The 21,513-nt window shown below is 31.1% G+C and overlaps 1 protein-coding gene across 1 annotated transcript; it reads left to right on the forward strand.

Annotated features, from left to right (window-relative positions):
- The first annotated feature begins 6,303 nt into the window (after positions 1 to 6,303).
- LOC139526674 (uncharacterized) lies at positions 6,304 to 19,691 on the forward strand. The gene is made up of 6 exons (XM_071321836.1): positions 6,304 to 6,326; positions 8,290 to 8,408; positions 10,157 to 10,446; positions 10,787 to 10,940; positions 12,312 to 12,503; positions 19,621 to 19,691. Exons 2-6 carry the CDS (start codon positions 8,321 to 8,323, stop codon positions 19,689 to 19,691), a joined length of 795 nt encoding a protein of 264 aa, XP_071177937.1. The 5' UTR covers positions 6,304 to 6,326; positions 8,290 to 8,320.
- Positions 19,692 to 21,513: the final 1,822 nt, after the last annotated feature.

Below are 21,513 nucleotides of genomic sequence, written 5' to 3' on the forward strand. Positions count from 1 at the left end.
GAAATTGTTTTATGAGATCTCAACCCTCGTCTTTAATTCTAGCCCATGTATAATAAGGAAACCCACAGTAATACGCACAGACAAATTCAGATTGCGTTCTTTCACTAAACAATTCAAAATTTGGTGACTATGTGGATCGCATCTATCCCATCGAATTGGAGATAAAGGATACTACAGATACAGTTAAGTCGGCTTCATATCTTGACTTACATCTAGAAATTGACAATGAGGGTCGGTTGAAGACAAAACTTTACGACAAAAGAGATGATTTCAGCTTTCAAATTGTGAACTTTCCATTTCTAAGTAGCACATTCCAGCAGCACCTGCATACGGGGTATATATCTCCCAATTGATACGATATTCCCGTGCTTGCATTTCCTATCATGATTTTCTTGATAGAGGATTACTGCTCACAAGGAAGCTATTAAACCAAGAGTTCCAAATGGTGAAGTTGAAATCATCCCTTCGTAAATTTTACGGACGCCATCACGAGTTGGTTGACCGTTATGGAATAACCGTTTTACAAATGATATCGGATATGTTCCTTACGTCGTAACTACAATCCCCTTCCCTTTCATGAATTTGACCTACCAAATTAGACTATTTATCGGATTTGTAATCACATAAGCAACACGACGGGTGCCGCATGTGGAGCAGGATCTGCTTACCTTTCCGGAGCACCTGAGATCACCCCTAGTTTTTGGTGGGGTTCGTGTTGTTTATTCTTTAGTTTTCTATGTTGTTTCATGTGTACTATTGTTTTTTCTGTTTGTCTTTTTTCATTTTTAGCCATGGCGTTGTCAGTTTGTTTTAGATTTACGAGTTTGACTGTCCCTTTGGTATCTTTCGTCCCTCTTTTAAAAGAAGTCCGAGTCCGATGTCAGAATAGGTGAAAAAAGAAAGTAGTCCACATGACAACGATACATACATTAACAAAAGACTACTAGCATTTACGTTCATGCCAACTCCAGACCTCAATTAAAATGTTTGAAACATTATGTCTTCATTATATAAAAATCAAACACAATTCTTCTCGTTAGAAGTTTATTATCATACCATCATAAAATATACGAGAAGAACATAACCCATATCAAAGGTATCAAAGGTATATTATATTTAAGCTTATACAACACTCACTTCGAAATAAACTACTTTGTATACAGAAAGCTTTATGTATATAAAGCACAAAAACTGTACGGCGAATAGCGGCGAATTATTGTTTATTGAACGTGGATTAGAAACTATGCTTCATGTTATCATTGTTTCTATGCTTCATGGTATATCCAGTGATGATGGTTCAACAGTGACGGTGCCCTGAGAGAGTATGCATCAAATCGAAATCATAGGCTCATTCAGAAAAAAAAAAATTATAAGGGGGATTTGTAATCACATTTTTCTAAGCTTACGGTTTTTAGTTATGTTTTCATGTTTAAGACTAAGGGTCAACTTTTTTGTAATGACATAATTTATGTTTTGGCATATTGAATTACGTATGCAGAGACTACACATGCTCAATTTAAAGACTTTTTTGTGGGGTATTTATTGAAACTTTAAAGTTTTTATAACTTTTATATTTATGTCATATTTAGTTGAATTTAAAACCATCTTTACGTACTTTTAGCTATTTCTTTACAGGGAGCGCTGATTAGCATGTACTGGTTTTCGAAGCTGAACAGAACTTTTTTTGAGTGTAGATTTATTTCGTCTTCAAGCCATTGTTTCACTACTAAACTATATGTTCTATGTACTACAACACTTTGTAACACTTATAACCTGATAATGACTTGTCCAAAGAAACCTTTTGCAAATAATGGAATTTAGGTACTTTTGCAGTGTAAAAAAATGTGTAATTTAGTTAATAAATATCCTTCTTATATTCATGACAGCAGACACAATTGTAATTTAATCATAAAACAAACAAGCGTTATATAGAAACTCTATAGACAAATTGCATAGGAGAAATGAATGACAAAAATACAAACTTGACCATAGCACAACTACACAATGGTGGGAGATACAAGTACTGAGACACCCGAAAGGTATATTATCAAATATGGACTAAACCTTAAAGGTTACAAATATACGATGACAAACACAAATAATGATAACACAAGTAATTAGGATAATACACAATATAATTGCCTAGATTCTATACTTCAAGACCATCACATTTAATTCGGGACGTTGACAAGGACTATCTACAAAAAGGATCTTTTGATCTTTCAAAAAAACTTTTTATGACAAGAACAGGACGTTTATATACATCTATTGACGTTTTATAATTCCTGAGTAGAATCTGAGGGTTGAAACCCGAATGAATGGGAAATGTTTTTATAAGTAAGATACATATTTGTTTATGGGCCAGCTGAAGGTGTTGTCTGCTCTAAGATCGGGTTGTTGTCTGCTTGACACATTCCCCATTTCCATTCTCAATTTCATTATTGCTGCAAATTAAGTTTGGGGAAGTTTATAATTAAAAAAATAGATCGTCTCATGCGTCATATCTTCTAGTTCCGAAATTACCGTTTATTTCATATTCCAGATAAATTTCTTATTCAATTCATTTATATCGTATGCTTGCATTTTTATATTGACTATTTTTTGTAAACGATTTTTTTTTATTTCACACACAAAAGGTGGTATACAGGGTTTTCACCACTCCGCAATTAAACAGTTTCACAGTATTTCTGAAAAACCCCTTTCACTGTCGAGACATTTTTTGTCAATTTAGGGATAATTCATTTGTAGAACATGTTCAATTTCTCGTTTTGCCCATGCTCTGGCGTACTCCTCTTTGGAAAACATAATTATTTAAAAGTTAAGAATTAAGAAACAAGAGATGTCAGCTTTCGGAGTTGTTCGTGTTGAATTTGTTAGGATAAGTGTTGTCGAATCGTACAGTTTTGTCTAACAAGTTACTCGGAAAATCGTTCGACCAATTATTTGGTTAACCGGTAGTTTAAGTTTAGGTTTGAAGGCCTGATCTATTAAAATACATGTACCCTACAAATGTACATGTAAATAATGCGATAAATTGAAGTTTGTCTGTCGGCATTATAAGGCTTGTCACTGAGGATTCCTTGCGAAGTTTTATTTCCAATAATCAAAAACATCGTATCTAATATGGCGTTTGTAATAACTTAAATTGAAAAATTAAAACAAATCCATTATATCGATGAATTTAAATTGTCTGCAATCAATGATTAATCTAATTTCTCTTCACGTCTACGAAAAAAATTGTGTTTCATTTTGAAATGATTAAACCGGACACGTTGATCTACATTTAACAATTTTTAGTTGGTATTTCGTTTTAAGTCTGACAGAGCCTTGCACGATGATGGAGGTTGCATATTTAGATGTAGGTCTACGCAATATTAGATATAACATAAAATAACGAAGAAAATCGTAAAAGGAGTAGGTACGGTAAGACCCCTTTTTGGCCCCAAAATATGGCAGTTTTACAAAATTGTTAAAATGTGAACTTTTAGTTATTTATTGGACAGTTGAATGCTTCTGCTACATAAATATGGGCTGTTTTAGACAAAACAATGCACATCTATCGGGTTGTTTACTGAAATTACTGAAATCTTCAAAATTCTATCATTTTAGTCAAAATTTAGACGGTTTCCGTGAAAAACGAAAGTGGCCGCATTCGTGTTCATTCTTCATATTGAAATGTAAGTTGTATTTTATAATAAAACATAACATATATAAAGGTTGTGGATGAACACGGATGCGGCCACTTTCATTTTTGACAAAAACCATCTGAAAAGTTACGTTTTGTGGCATATTTGAGAGATTTTTCATATTTGAGCTTGAAACGGATCGTTTTTAATGACTAAATTTGTTAAAATCTTTCACAAAAACTAATTGAATCAAGTGAAATAGACACTTTAGTGTTTAAAAAGTGGTCAAAAATCTTTCGTCAGATGAAACTGAAATGTGAGGCTAAAATGAGTCCTTACCGGACCTACTCCTTAAAAACATGTTTACTAATTATATCTACTGAATATCTTACCCCGAGCTGATATACACTTTGCCTAAGTTCTTGTTAAGTTTATGCTTTTTGGATTAACAATAGCGATCAATATGTAAGACAATTTTCCTGTCATATAAATTATTTCGACTATAATTTGTCAATCAAACCAAGTTCTTATTAGTTTTATATTTTTGGATTAACAATAGCAATCAATATGCAGTACATTTAATCTGTCTAATAAACTTTCACGTCGATAATTTGTAAATAAAACCAAATTCGAAAATATTCTATATTTTTTTTATTAACAATAGCAATCATTATGCAGGACAATTAATCTGTCTAATAAATTACCACGACGATAATTTGTAAATAAAACCAAGTTCCAAATATTTTTTTTTTTTTTGGATTAACAACAGCGATTAATAAATATGCTGGACAATTGATCTTTCTAATAAATTACAGAGAGGATAATTTGTAAATTGAACAAAGTTCGTTAATGAATATGAAATTTGCAGTGTGTTATGACCTGTCAACTAATGCTCATGCTTTAACAGAATGTGTCAAAGGTCGGAATGGAATATATTGCGGATTACAAATGTGTCGAGGTTTGTGATTGGATAACAACACAGAGATGTCAGTATGTATTCGGGAAACTGCCGGGGTATATACGACGTTTTTATTCCCTATTGGAACCTCAAAAACGTCATCATAACACTGGTTACTATGTGACGTTGTCAAAAGCTTTGGGACTGTCAGAGGGAAAATAATGACGTGCGTCAGTAAATAATACATTTTTAATACAAAATCACGCAATTTATACTTTTAATACTTAAATTTAATGCTGAAAGTGTTAGTATAAATTATTACATACACGATAAAATTATGTTCACAGCAAATAAGAAAATCCGTCACGTATGCCGAACATATCAGCTAGTTTTTTTCAACATATATGTGTTGTCAACAAATACTTGCACTGGAAAATAACATTAAGTCAGGGGTAATCCGTAATATATGTGTAATTCAGGTCTCAGAAAGGGTATATACTGTGTGTGACATTCCCGGCTTAGGTCTTATATCCCCTTCGCCTTCGCCTTAAGCCGAGAGAATGTCACAGTATATACCCTGTCTGAGACCTGTATAACATATAATATTATTTTTATATATATTTTGAAAGACCGTCTTGATTACATCAATGATTTGGATTATCTATTAGACAAGACATACTTTGCAGAATAAAAAAAAACTAGCATTTCGTGCCAGAGCATATGTTTTTGAAAGGTAGAATCATAAATGGTTTATATCAATGTCATATATGTAAATGGAAAACAAAATCTAAAGGTTAATCATACATATAAGAAGTGCAAAACGTATTGTTTTAATATGATTTCGACTTTATTTTCACAAAAATGGGATAACACTTTGTTTTTACGACCACCTCTACTATTTGTGAACATTCTCCTTTAGTCATCAATGTACAATATAGATGTGTGTAATTTTTAATTAATTAACGTTCAAAACATGTAACTCTTAAAGAAATTTTAGTATGAATGACATTTCTGCTTCTTGTCCAGATAATCAGTTATCTTTTGGAAAACAAATTCATTTGATCTAGTACATATAAAAGCATAGTCAAAAAATGCATACCCGTTCATTTTATTGAACCTTGTTTTTACTCTGAAAAAGTGAAACTATAAGTTAGATTTATGTTTATAAAGAATAAATAAAAACATTATCAAAATATTTTTGTATTTGAACAAGACTTGGAAACTGATAGCAAGAGAATCTCTGTCTATCATTTCTACCTCTTTTGAGCCCAGTACAAATAAAATGCATTTTATCGGAGCTATATATGGTTATTCTGCATATACTGCAACTGCTAAAACTGTTCCAATGACATATATAGAGTACAACACATATTTTTTTTTAACTTGAAGTGGACAACGTAAAATTGCCGCGAACCTGTATGTTTTAGTGGCGTCATAATTAAATTTCTTCGGAAACTCATTGTCCCGTCACAAGGCGATATACAGTTAGTAAACATTTCTCGCATATAAATACAAGGTCAATGCAATTTCACTGCGCAAATAGCCCAGCTGCAGTATATGATACACAAGGTGTCTTTCAACATTTAAAATACCTTTTTTATGTGATTAATGTAATGATTTACCTGGTAAAAAAAACATTTACATTGTTTTTTTCCTGAGAATGCTATATTTATATCTTCCTCGTAACAAATGTTTTTCTATTAAATTATTCTTTTCAAAAGCATTGAGATTTAAGTAGTTAAACATTAGTATGTGTTATTATTAATCTGAGAGCTACAGTATCACAAGTGAACGTATCAAACGTAAGTACTGTTAATTTTGGATTTTTTTATTTTTATTACATTTTAAAAGGGGCATTCGTTAAAACTATATAGAAAGTAATCTATGTGTTTTTGTTCAATCGTGAAAGTGAAATTTGTGAAATAAAATTGAGATTCCAAATGGGGAATATGCAAAAGACACAACATCCCGACCAAAGAGCAGATAACAAAACAAAGGCCACTAATGGGTCTGCATCGCAGCGAGACATTTTCCCACCAGGAGGTGGGACTAGGCTGGAGCCTTAATAAAAATGTGTATTCGTTCAGTAAAAATTAACGTCATACTTAATTCCAAAACATATAAATGAACTTTAATTAAAAAACATACAGATATAGGTCATATGCTTCTGACTTCTGACATATGCACACGTGCAGCAGGGATGTGTGTGTGATCTCACTTCTCCCCTATACAACAAGCCAATGAAGAATAAAGAAACACAGAGCAAAAACGCACAGTAAACTCAGTTTTAAAATGTCCGTGCACGATTTCAAAAAAGGCAACATAAAAAAATGAAAATTATACATAAATCAACAAAGGACTACTAGCAGTTACTGACCTGCCAGCTCGATACCTCAATTAAACTGATTGAAAGATTGTGTCTCCATCGTACGAAAATCAAAGACAATCCCATCCATGCAGGGTTTAGTATTATCATAACTTATATAAGAAAAACATAAACTCATAAAACTAAATGTTGTCATTGCAACATTTAGTTTTATAATAGATGTGTCTATTTCCGATGCAAAGACTCTATAATGGAATCAATATTTATATACCAAAATATGCAATCCTTAATGACCAAACAACTTTATTCCTTCTGAATAAGTATGTTCAAATGTTTGGTTAACTTTTGGGATGAGTGACGACATTTTTGTGCTTTGTAAAGAAGGTTATCATAAAAGAAATACCTGAACGTATAAGATCTGCATGTTGATTTATATTTACCAAAAATATCCTTGGAACGATGATAAAATTAATTACATGTTTTTACTAGTTTATGACTTCTTTCGTTAAAATCAAAACACGTTGTAGCATATACGACCTAATCGAACAAGATATATCAACGCCATAAAATGGTGACAAGGAAACGTTTCCAACTAAAAATGGATAATTAACAAAAGGAAAAGAAAATTTATCTATTGAATCATACATTTTGGTATTGAGCTTCCAGTTGACGATATGAATATTAAGATCCAGGAAAGGACAGTGTTGTTTGATAGTATTAGCTTTCGTAGTATTTAAAGTCAGTTCGACAAGTTAAATCACGTTTAAGTTGTCATTATTGAAAGCCAATTTTAATCCAAATATCTTATTAACATGACAAGAAAAAGTATAAACATTGTGAAAATTTAAAAAGATCAGTTTACTATAACGCTTTTATATATATGTATAATTAATATCATTAGATTTTTCGGCCAACTGAGTAACTTAAAATTGCATAATTTTATACCTGAGTCATTGGATTAAAAGTTAACAAAGACTGATTATAGTGAATGTTACATATTTTTTGTGTGACTTGCAGATTTTACATTTCCTCTCATTCACGACTAACGAAAATATGACAATAACCACAATAATCCTAGTAATAGGGTAGTTAGGATACAATTTTTAATCATCTTTGAAGTTATTTTAATACTCCTATTTGTCTTTTCGTCGCTTCTCTTTAGTTATTGTGTTGCGATTTGTTTTGAGTAAGGGCATTTGATTGATAACTTGATCATTTTCCTTGTTTTTTGGGGTTTTTTTCTGTTTGAAAAACTAAATTTTTCTTTTGTTGAAACATTATTTTGAATATCGTCTTTCCTCTTCCCCAATATGCAAGTGTATCACTGTCTTTTCCGTATTCTATAAATATGTAATGTCATGGTTTGATGAAAAAATAAAAAAAGGATAATATTACATGAAGTTACAAAAATAACTAACAAAAGCACCTTTATTTTGTAGAACTTAGGTTTATTTTATTAAAGATTCGAAAATGGTGTTCACAGGTTTTTGTTTTAATGTGTTGTGGATTAGTACAACCCTTGGCCTCACAGAAGCTATATATTCTACACATACAAATGGTAAGTCATACTGAAAATTTGCATGACACAGTAAGTCAATAAGAACATAGAATGAATCGGTAAATTTTCCTTAACAATAAAATGTTATTTAACAATAATTAATCTCTTCTTATGATTGGCTGACAGTGTTTTTTCTATCAGCTTATAGACATAATTTAGTCATTCGACCGTGATGTCATCATTTATGTTTTACCCCGGTTTAAAATAGAATTAGAATTAAATTATGAGGAATCATCAAAATAATAAAAAATGTGGTGCACACTTTGAAATAACTCGCTTCGCTTGTTATTCAGTGTGCACCACTTTTTGTATATTATTTCGTCATTTCCTTTCAAAACATGTAGGCTTTTTTTACTTGCTTAACTCAAATATTTAATAAAAATGATACCTTCATGTGCTACATGTGTTTAGTTAAATGAGGTCAAAATTTCAGATATTTGCTCAATACTCAAATTTTTGGACGAAAGAAATGCACAACTTTTTTATTTTAAAGGATAACACAAGCTGTTTTATGTCAATTATTTATATGTTCACTTTTATATAAGTTTAATATTAATCAAAATGAATGTCATTTTAAAAAAAGAGGGGTCCATGAATTCGTTAAAAAGTTAACTAAGTTTGAATGATAAAAATCAGTCGTTAAATGCATCTTTTCCTGATTTATCACAGTTTGAGGTCGCGAGCAAAACATTTTACGTTAGCAACGTCATTACCTCCCCTGTAACTGTAACATATGCCCTTAATTAACAAACTTTAGACACGCACGCTAAATTTGTGTTATTGGTATCACATGCTCCGATAAATAAATAAAAATGTATACACATAATTCACTGAAAACTAATATTTAACTCTTTTCGAAACATATCTGTGCCATGTCAGAAATAGTTCAGTTGGTTTCAAACCGTCTGTATGGTTGTTATAGTCAGGCGTTTGTATATGTCTCTTATATGTCTCTTATAAAAATCACCAATTTTATTTTTATTTAAATTAGTATTTTTGTTTGATGTTTTTTATGTATACTATAAAACGAAAAAAACATTTGATACGACAGACAAATGAGACGGCCTCCCACAAGATACTGAATGACGTATAAGTTAAAAACTTTTGATCATAATACGACTTTTAACATCAACATTGCATCATTACAGTATAGTACGCTATATAACGGCCACAAACTGAATAATGTAAAAGAATTGATACAAAATTGGTTGATGTACTATACAGATAATGCAAAATATATGAGAACACAAAGCAAGCGACAAGCACCACACTACATGCTCCTGACTTAGAAAGAACACACTAAGAATTTTGCTGAATTACACATGATTCCTGGAGAAAAAATATCTCCCTCAACCGGTACAGTGTGATATCAGTACAACAAGGAAGCAAACTATCAATATCAAATGAAAGGGGATCAATAGAACATTAAAAGCTATAAAACAAATAAAATCAAAAAAGTAGGTCAACCTTTTCAGGAGTATGTGAATTAAGATTTCATAGAAATCTTCCCGACTCTACCGTTCGACCCTTGTATTTTTCCTTCAGCCGGCAAGATCAAATCTGAACACGTTTAAAGTTTGATGATTTGTTAGAGTAACATATAAATGAGGATGGTCGGTAAAACCTGGTTCTACCTAGCGTCAAGTAGCTTGTTTATCCGACATCGTAGTAAGAAAAGTATCATGTTTTAAATGGTTCACAATTGCACGAAACATATTGCATTATATAACATTTTACTCTAATTTCAGTTTCTGTAGGTAGATTTGACAATACGAGCATGTGTGGCGTCTTTGCACTTACACAAGATCAGAAAACATTCCAAATCAGATCCAATGGTCAGCATGTCAACCCTCCCTGTTCACTTTATCTCATTGGTGTGAACTTTATAAACAACAATTACAGTTTATCCGGCATGTGCTTTAAAATGTCTGATATAGCATTACATTGTGGCAGAAATGATACACTTATTCTAAGAGGATGGAATTTGGATATTCGTCACAAAGACCAGTCAATATTACTGTATGCAAATCAAAGTATGGTAAGTCAATGAGTATTTTTAAAATATCTCTCTATATCAGGGTTTAAGAACATCAGTTGTTCGAACTGTTAGTCAAATGCGTTTTGTTTAAATATACTTTTTTCACTTTTTGTGGTCTTTTGTTTGTGTTGTATTTAGACCCTTCTACAACGAAATTTGTTTTACTGTTTAGGCTTGGTTTGTACTTTCGTATAAACATATTTTCTTTATTAATTCTAATTTCTTCGGTGAATTGGTCGTCACATTGGTAACATAGGAAAACATTATTTGATGTTAATTCAATACACATCATGTCACTGGACTGTGTATTTGTCTTATAATGTTAAGTTTACTTTTTCAGCTTGTTACAGAGAAAATATTAAGATGTGACGATAAACAAGATTTCTCAATGAACTATGAATTTTGTCAGGAGAAAGTATCTATGTTAGAGATCTTATTCTACAGTCCAAATCATCCATCTTCAGTGTTACCGAAGATTACTGTACATTCGCGCGGTTTTCAACTTACATATTCTACAACAATGACAATGGTTCTCTGTAGATAATCTGTATATATATCCCATAGTGCTAAAAAGAGCGTTAAACACCCACACTCTGTCATTAAACTAAAATATATCACACACATACCTGAAATCAAAGAGTGTTTTACAAGTTATTAAACTCTACGGTATAATCCAAATTAGAAATATAAACATGATAAATTAAAGAAAATGTTGTTCATAACTTGTTTGTATCTAGGGTAACAACTTGCACGTTTAATTTATCAACAAACATCTAATATCTTACCTCATTTCTTAAATTTTAGACAAAATGTTTTTAAAAACTTGATTATTGATTCTACAGTGAAAATGCTCGCAGTTTTCTAAGAATTAGACGATATATTTGTAAAAATCCGTTTTCAACGATATTTTAATCCTAGATCCATGTAGGTGAAGTACTGGAATATCCGTAAATTTGATATAATTTTTATTTTCAATTATATTTAAGGGTAGTAATTCAATCAAAATGTTCTAGGTCGCGTGGTGCAAATCATATGCAAAGAGTACATATGATTTAATCATATGCCAACGTTGCAACTATGAAAATAACAAAAGACGACAATATCAGTGCACTCAAATGACTACAGAGGTTTTACCGACTACGTCCCCACCCGATGAAAATGATACAATACACGCTCTTTATTGATTGCTGGTCGGTTGGAGAAAAGGCTCCGTTGTGAAGACCTAGAATAGAATGGTTTATTTTTTTAAATTGTGACTTGAATGGAGAGATGTCTCATTGACACTTTTATCACATGTTCTCATATCTCATTATATAGATACAAGGAAGTTGGATACATTAACGACAATCCCTTCTAGAGTTGTTAATGACCTCAAAACACTGAATCCATTGAATGTGTACTGATTGATATTATAGCATAATAAACATTATTTATTTATCATTTGCGTGTTATTGGTAGGACCTACAATCATTCCTTAGATTGCAGAGTTTTGCTTTTTATTGTGCTAATTGTTTTCACTAAATTTGTTGTTGCTGCATAAATCATTCCGTATGTTTTCTCGTTCAGCATATTTTTAATACGAGACATCTTATATCTTACGGATATGGGTGTTTTGTATTGTCGATAAACATACAGTACGGTCACCTTAAATTTTTTTCATCAATGTTGTCTGGTCTCTGAGCGATTGCTGTTACATCTCCTTTTATACTTATCAACAAACAATATGACAATAGGCTGGATATACAAGCAAACAAAGATTAAAAATATCCACATAAAGATAAATCAAGACAAAAGAAAATAAATATGTGTAAATTTACAATTTATCGTTAATATAAGCAATAAAACATTTATTTTACTTTGTTTAGCGTTAGTGGGCTCAACATATCCAGCACTAAGTTTACATGACATGGAAACAATGAAAATACAGATGGTTGGATGTAAGACATGTAAAGTAATAGCTCACCAAATGGATCTAGATTTCCTTGATATAGTTATTGTGATTGTCAATAATGGTAACAAAAACAATAAGGACGATGAAACCAGTTCTACTAGTGTAGGTAAGTGGGTTTTTTTTTACTTTCGATGTCATTATTTTATTTTAAATACCAGAACACGAAAAAAAAATGCGTAACCAATCACTAACGAGCTAGTGGTTTAAATTGATAATCGGATGAATAAGGAAACAATGATGTTGCATTATTTACTTGCAAGTAAAATATGTCTTTTTTGGGTTATATTATCTAATGTGAAACAAAATGCATGCTAAACTCCTATTATTTTTCATTAACTCACTTTTGTTTATGATTTAACAAAAATAAAATCATTTTCTCTTTCATTTTCACATTTCGTAGCTAGGGTCGACATTATGCAAGGCAAAATACTGCATAACTAGTGTATACCATGTTTTACGTGCTACCAATCCTCATGCAATTTTACAAATGATACATATCAGAAAAAAGATTTCGGTCACAACAAAGATAATACAAAAGCAATAAAACAATAGTTAGTTAGTTCTGCAATGTTTATTCCATCTCAAAACCTTTTGTGTGGCGATTTTCTTCATTTATCTTTTATCTTTTTTAAGATCTCAATATTTTGTTACCGTCACTGTTTGGTTCTCTTGTAACTGTTGCAGCAGCTGTTGTAGCAGCCTGGCAAGCGCAAAAAAAAATGCTGTTTAAAAGGAGGTAAATAATGATGATAATGATAAAAATAACATTAAATATTTTCATCCATTCAAAGTATTTTTTTAATTTACTTTCATAAGGAACGCTCAAAGACGTGTATTTGAAAGCCAAAGATGTATTAACCCGAATAATGTCAGTCGTTATTATCTGTCGATCTTCGTCTTATCTCCGATTGCTACTTTAATTGCTCGATAGGCTATCGACCCGCCAGAGGGCGGTAAATATTTCGAGTTAAAGATGTATAAAAAAAACGAAACAGTTGACGAGCTACATAACTACCATGTTAAACGGAGGTCAACTTTGCCTAGAATATTGAACTTGTATCAGAAAAAGGTAAAATCACAAAAAAAAACATAAACTCTGAGGCAATTTCAAAACGCAAAACAAAATATAAACACATCAATCAAATGAACAATGACTGTCATATTCCTGACTTGGTACAAACATTTTCGTTTGTAGAAAATAATGGATTGAACCTGATTTTATAGCGCCGAACTTCTGAATTGTATGACAGTCGTATCAAATTCCATCATATTCACAACGATGCGTGAACATAACCGACATCATAGGTAAAATTGTCAAAATAGGGGTACATCAGTCATCACCTTGTCACAATCTCAATCAGCACAAAATAACATTTTTATTTGTTGTCTATTTGATGAGTTAAGCTTTTTTCAACTGATTTTTATAGTTCGTTCTTATGTTGTACTGTTATACCACTGTCCCAGGTTAGGAGGAGGGTTGGGATCCCGTTAACATGTTTAACCCTGCCACATTATTTATGCATGTGCCTGTCCCAAGTCAGGAGCTTGTAATTCGGTGGTTTTCGTTTGTTTATGTTTTACATATTTGTTTTTCGTTCATTTTTTTACATAAGTAAGGCTGTTGGTTTTCCCGCTTGAATTGTTCTACATTGTCTTATCGGGGCCTTTTATAGCTGACTACATGCGGTATGGGCTTTGCTCATTGTTGAAGGCCGTACGGTGACCTATAACTGTTTATGTTTGTGTCATTTTGGTCTTTTGTGGATAGTTGTCTCATTGGCAATCATACCTCATCTTCTTTTTTATATATATCAAATTTAACAACCACGTTAATTTTTTTTCATAGGATACCAGGTAAACAAGGAGAACAGTCATTGTAAACCTCCTCAACTCTGAGGTAAAATACCGCATTATGAGAGAAAAGAAAAACATGGCTAAACAATACACTTTTAGATTAGTTGATGAAGTTACAAATCCAACATGGAACTGATTACTATACTTCGTGAAAGTGATCAACTTGATAGTGCTTGGTACTTTAATTGTGCTGTATAGGACAAAAACTTAAGCAGGTAGACGTTTGAAATTTGATGTTTTTGATGACATTGATAAGCGATTGAAATAGTTGGTAACTAATTGAAGAACATATTTTTGTATGACAGATACATTTCAACTTACATTTAATTATCTTAATATATAATATCTTACTTGCACACAAAATATACTAGTATTAATGGAAACTATCCATCAATTTTTTTATTATTTCAATGATTAATATTATTATTTATGGTAATCTTATTATTGTTTTTTTTTTTTTTTTTTTTTTGGTGGATTTTTTTTTCTCCGACAAAAACATTTTCATTTTATTGTTTTTTTAATGTGAAATATTTATGATTAGTAATGACCTTTCAATTATCATCTTTTAACAAGCAGTTGATTCCTTGTTTCAACATATTTACTTAGTTAAGCTTTTTGTTTTTCTTTTGTACATTGTGTATTTAAGAGTTTCTGGGGTTTCTCGTAAAGGTCTATCTTTTTCTGAAGGTATACATTTCATCTATTAATTCGTTTTTCTGGTTGATGGTTCCCGGTATATACTGCTGTTCAAAACTCATAAATCCATGGACAACAAACAAAATCGGGGTAACAAACTTAAACCGAGGGAAACTTATTAAATATAAGAGGAGAACAACGACACAACACTGAAATGTTAACAATGTCTGTATACTTCAAATGACTTTCATTCACTTGTAGATTCCAAAGGAACCATCCACCAGCAAAACGAATTAACAGGGGAAATGTATACCTTCAGAAAAAGATAGACCTTTACGAATTGACAGGGGAAATGTATACCATTAGAAAAAGATAGACCTTTTACGGTTTTGAAGCCTTCTGTGGATTGATCATTTTTCATTGTTAAAAAACAACTGTTTTTTCAAGGGATGCTTTTTTGTATACTATTTTTCTCCAATTGAATTACATATGATTATCTAAAAAGTGTGAGATGATTGATTTCCTCTCAACGTGAAATTAACAAACAAACTGATACCTAATGAATGCAAATGAATTCCCAGAAAACGATACTGTATTTCTAGAGTGTGTGTGAACGACAGAACGGAACAAATTATACACCTTCCATTTGTCATTAGTATATAACGTAGTCGTTAAACAACTAACAATTAATCAATTTCATACTATTTATAACTTTTTTATTATTAAAAAATATTTAATACTGAACTTTGTTTTTTTCTAGTAATTAAGTTTGTTCATAATTCACTTTCCACGAACATATAGTATTGCACAGAATATAAGTTTTTTTGACAGGTGTCATAACACTACGCCAATCTCTTGATTGGCTCAGTTTAATAAAGGGATTAAAATCAACTATAATCTACCATTAACATGCACTGATACACATCTCGACAATCTGAAAAATGTCACTCACCAAAAAGGCTTTTGAAAAGACCAGTCCGGTGAAGATGCAGTGGGATTGGTTTTTTGTTTTTTTTAAATCTAAATACTTTCCGTTTTGTACTAGATCATCAAATTGAGAAAACGTACATAAAAACATACAATAAACAGGAAATGCAATACAAAACTAAAGGTAAACTACATTTTAAGTTTAAAACAGCAACGTCATTTAATGATACACGCGGCGATGATGTTCAATGCGTTTCATTTAATCATAAATTTATGAAATATGTGTAACGTATTTGATATTCGATTTCCAAAATTTGATATTTTATTTTTTGTTTATATATATATTTATATATATTCATAGGTAATCATTCACCCAATTACCGTGTGCTCTAAGGGTTTTGTTAGTGAGTCAGTATAATGATGTTACTATTTAAGTTTGAATATGATCCTGTATTTGCTCTCTCTCTCTCTCTCTCCCTCTCTCTTCGAATCGTCAAAACTCGGATAGGGTGATACCTTTTCAACGAGGCATATGATTGATAAAAACACATCTAGTCTTCAACAATTCATTAAGTGTTTTGTACAACAAAATAGAATTGAGAATGGAAATGGGGAATATGTCAAAGATACATCAACACGTTCAAAGAGAAGATAATAGGCGAAGGCCACCAATTAGTCTGAAACGCAGCGAGAAATTCCACACCCAGAGGTGGGCATCGACTTTTCCTTAAACAAAAACGTGTGATAGTTCAGTGAAAATGGACGTCATACAATAGCACTTCACACATTACAATATTTAAAAAAATAGCGATTAAAATATTTTTCTCAAAACTTACAAATATATATGCAAAGTTTTTTTATATATATATATATATATTCAAAACTTTCAAATCTATAAGCAATAATTTTCTATTAATGTGCAATACTTACGAATATACATGATATTCTATCTATAACACTAAAATAACGAGGTCCTATTTGTCTGCCGTCATCGAATAAAAACGACAATCAAAGAATTCAACTTTATATATAGCTAATATAGGACAATAGTGTAGATTAAAAATTACACCTCCCCAGACCCTTATGTTTTCCACATAATTATTATTGCCAATAACTAATAAGTTCCGGGTCGAATCTGATACCGATACCAATAGTATATTCACTTGTCACCAATTACCTTATCTGTACGTTCTACATTTGACAGGCTCACCACCGGTATATAAAGATTTTCCTATATACACGGGTCATAATCAAAGGGTTGGCACTACTTAATTCAATCATTATCAAATTGTTCCCTATTGTAGTATTTTAATCAGCAAGACTTTCTTAGATAACAATACAAATAACAATCCGTAATTACATATTTATTCAGAATGCAATATTATTGAATATATATTTTTTTTCACATTTAAATAGGTGTAATACCACCAAATCATGGTACGTCACATCCGGTTGTATTTCAACAAAGACTAATAGGGTGAAATCAATGGTGGTATTACACCTAATGAGGGAAGCTGTACATGCACCTTTGACCTTGAGAGTAATATCATTTGTTAAAGTTTCTTGTAATTTGAGTGAAATATTACAAAACTTAAAATATGTTAAGTTGATTGTATAAAAAAGAAGATGTGGTAAGATTGCCAATGAGACAACTGTCCACAAGAGACCAAAATTACACAGAAATTAACAACTATGTGCAATTTGTTGTTGAATAAAAATAAAATAAAAAGACATTAACAACCATAGGTCACCATACGGCCTTCAACAATGAGCAAGGCCTATACCGCATAGTCAGCTATAAAAAGTGTCCGATAAGATAATGTAAAACAAGTCAAACGAGAAAAACTTACGGCCTTATTTATATTTGAAAAAAATGAACGAAAAACAAATATGTAACGCATAAACAAATGACAACCACTGGATTAAAGGCTCCTGACTTGGGACAGGCACATACATAATTAATATGGCGGTGTAACATGTTAGCGGGATCGCAACCATCCCACTAATCGGGGACAGTGGTATAGTTTGAGTCTTCAAAACACATTCTATGAGAAAATTTTGTTGAAATAGGACTATCATGAATAATCATGTGACAAAACAAGCCATACTATTTTTTTTTTTTTTTTTTATGCCATTGTTTTTATTCAATGGCCTGAAAAGTTTCAATTTTGCTAAAATGAGAGGAAAAAAAATACCAAAAAATGCCTTATAAAACGACAAAGAGGCCCATAAGTGGTATTTATCTTCCTGAAATCATCTTCTCTATCCTATTCAACTGTTTGTAGGCAGGTAAGATAGATATTTGATTATTTATTGGTCCATACTCTATTCTATTTTGGTGCGGCTTGGTTTGGATTTGTCGAAAAATTTTGCTCGAATCGCTGTAGATGTCGTCTTTCATTATACTAGATTTGTCTCAAACTCTTGAACTGATTATGACAGAACTTGACGGAAATGCTTGAAATAACCAATATTTCAAAGGAAATAATGTCTTCTGTATGTGTAATACCACCAAATCATGGTACGTCACATCCGGTTGTCACAAGTAGGTCGAAAAAAATATTCCCCTGAATTTGACAGTTGTATGTTATTAATCCTACATTTTATTGCAGTAAAAGCATTTTTGTGTCATAAACATATGTCTTTGGTATTTCAAAACACCATTATGTTTTATTTGGGATTTCTATACAAAATTTTGCAATCTTCAGGTAACAAGGTGACTAAACCTTGTATACAGATAAAAGAAGGGGAGAAGTCTGATTAGTTAACTTCCAATTATGGTTATTTTCTTATATGCGATAAAATGTTATGTGAAAATACATTCTATAGTTCTGGACAGGATAAAATTTAATTCATGCTAAGTATTTCTTTATCTAAAACAAAGATAAGTTTCTGCACATTTTTTTGAAAACTGCAAATTCAACAAAGACTAATAGGAGAAATCAATGGTGATATTACACCTATAGAAGATATTGCATATATTTTATTTTTATTTTTATAAATATATATACAAACATATTGCATGTATAATTGAAACTTAGGAATATAAAAAAAAACAATTTCGAATAGACAATTCAAAGCAATGATGGGTTCCTCATCTATGGCAAATGTTACGTCAACATATCCGAAATCTACGGCAAACGTTTTAACAATCATAATCTATGGCAAGTTTTGTAGTTTCCTAATCTATGACAGATTTTGTGCAAATGTAGAACCAGGTTAACATTTACAATTACTGATTTGTATTAAGTAAGTTGAAATGTACGATGTAAATATACATTTAGTCAAATATACAAAAAATCATTTTATTGAACCTTGTTTTTACTTTGAAAAAATAAAAACTATATGTTGGATTTATGTACATGAAGAATAAATAAAACATTTCACAAAATAATTCATAATTAAATTTCTTCGGAAACGCAATGTACCGTCACAAGGCGATATACAGTTAGTAACCATTCTCACATATGAATACAAGGTCAATGCAATTTCACTGCGCAAAAAGCACAGCTGCAGTATATAATAAAACACACAGGGTGTCTTTCAATATTTAAAATACCTTTGTTATGTGATAAATGTTAATACTTTACTTGGTAAGAAATACATCTTCATTGAAAGCTAAATTTATAACTTCCTCGTAACAAGTATTATTTTTTCTATTAATTTTTTTTTACAAAAGCATTATTAGAATTTAAGAAGTCAAGCATTAGTATTTGTTGTTATTAATCTGAGAGGTATTCCAAGTGAACGTATCGAACGTGAGTACTGTGAATATGGAGTATTTATTTTTGAGTATATTATTTTAGGAAAAGCTATAAAACCAGGTTCAATCCAACATTTTCTACATAAGAAAATGCCTGTACAAAGTCAGGAATAAGATAGTTGTTATCCATTCGTTTGATGTGTTTAGACTTTTGATTTTGCCTTTTGATTTTGGACTTTCCTTTTTGAATTTTCCTCGGAGTTCATTTTTTTTGTGTTTTTACTTTTTAGCAGATTAGTTAAAAATATAAGAAAAATAATCTATGATTTTTTTTATTCAATCGTGAAAATTAGTGAAATAAAATTGAATTGGAAATGCCAGCACCAGGAGGTGTGCCTAGGCTGGAGCCTTAATAAAATTGTGTACTTGTTCAGTGAAAATGAACGTCAAACGAAATTTACAAAACATATTAGATCAAGACTTACAAAGGCTAGAGGCTTCTGACTTCGGATATGCGCACACATGCTGCAGGGATAAATATGTTTTGGGAGATATCATCCCTCCCCATTAACAACTAGCCAATGTAGAATAGAGAAACACAGAGCAAAAACGCACAGTAAAACTCAGTTTAAAAGAAGTCCGAGTACGATTTCATAAAAGGTAACATATGAAGATAAGCAAAATAAAAATTACACATAAATTAACGAAGGACTACTAACAGTTACTGACATGCCAGCTCGAGACCTCAATTAAACTGAGTGAAAGATTGTGTCTTCATCATACGAAATACCAATTACTAGTTTTATAATAAATGTGTATATTTCCAAGGCAAAGACCCTATGATTGAATCAATATATATATCCCAAAATATGCAATCCTTGATGACCTGACAACAATATCGTAACTATATCCCTTTTGAATAAGTATGTTTAAAGGTTTGGTTAGCCAATGGGGTTATTGCCGACATTTTTGTGCTTTGTAAAGAAGATTACCATAAAATATATGATGTGGAATACATAAATGTATGACATCTGCATGTTGGTTTATATTTATCAAAAATATCCTTGTACCGATGATAAAATTAATTACATGTTTTTACTAGTTTATGATTTCTTGCGTTAAAATCATAAACGTTGTAGCATATACGACATACTCGAACAAAATATATAAATCTCCTAAGATGGTGACAAGGAAACGTCTCTCACTGAAAATGGAGAAAAGAAAATCATCTCTTGAATCGTACATTTTTGTATTAAGTTTCCCGTTAACAATATGGATATTAAGATCCAGGAAAGGACAGTGTTGTTTGCTAGTTTTAGAATTCCTGGTATTAAAAGTCAGTTCGACAGGATAAATCACGTTTAAGTTGTCATTATTGAAAGCCAATTGTCATCCAAATATCTTATTAACATGACATTAAAAAATATTAACCTTGTGAAAATTTAAAAAAGATCAGTTTACTATGACGCTTTTGTATATCTATATAATTAATATCATCAGATTTCTTTGCCAACTAAGTTACTTAATATTGCATAACTTTATACCTGATTCATGTGATTAGAAGTTAATAAAGAACGATTATAGTGAATGTTTTACATTTTTTATGTGACTTGCATATTTCACATGTCCTCTCATTCACGACTAACGAAAATATGACAATAACCACAATAATCCTAGTCGTAGGGTAGTTTGGATATGATTTTTAATAATCTGTCTTTTCGTCGCTTCTCTTTAGTTATTGTGTTGTAATTTGTTTTTCAGTGTGGGTATTTAATTGATAACTTGATCATTTTCTTTGTTTTTTGTGTTTCTTCTGTTTAAAGATCTAAATTTTTCATTTGGTTAAACATTATTTTCAAATCTCGTCGAGTCTTGTTTTTCTTCTTCACCAATATTCAATTGTATCACTTTCTCTTACGTATTCTATTAAAATAACATGTCATGGTTTGATGAAAAAAATAGAAAACATTTGTGTTTCGTTTTATAAAGTTAGTCA

This window comes from Mytilus edulis, chromosome 6 (genome assembly GCF_963676685.1).
Source record: "Mytilus edulis chromosome 6, xbMytEdul2.2, whole genome shotgun sequence".
In the NCBI taxonomy this organism is placed as follows: Eukaryota; Metazoa; Mollusca; class Bivalvia; order Mytilida; family Mytilidae; genus Mytilus; species Mytilus edulis.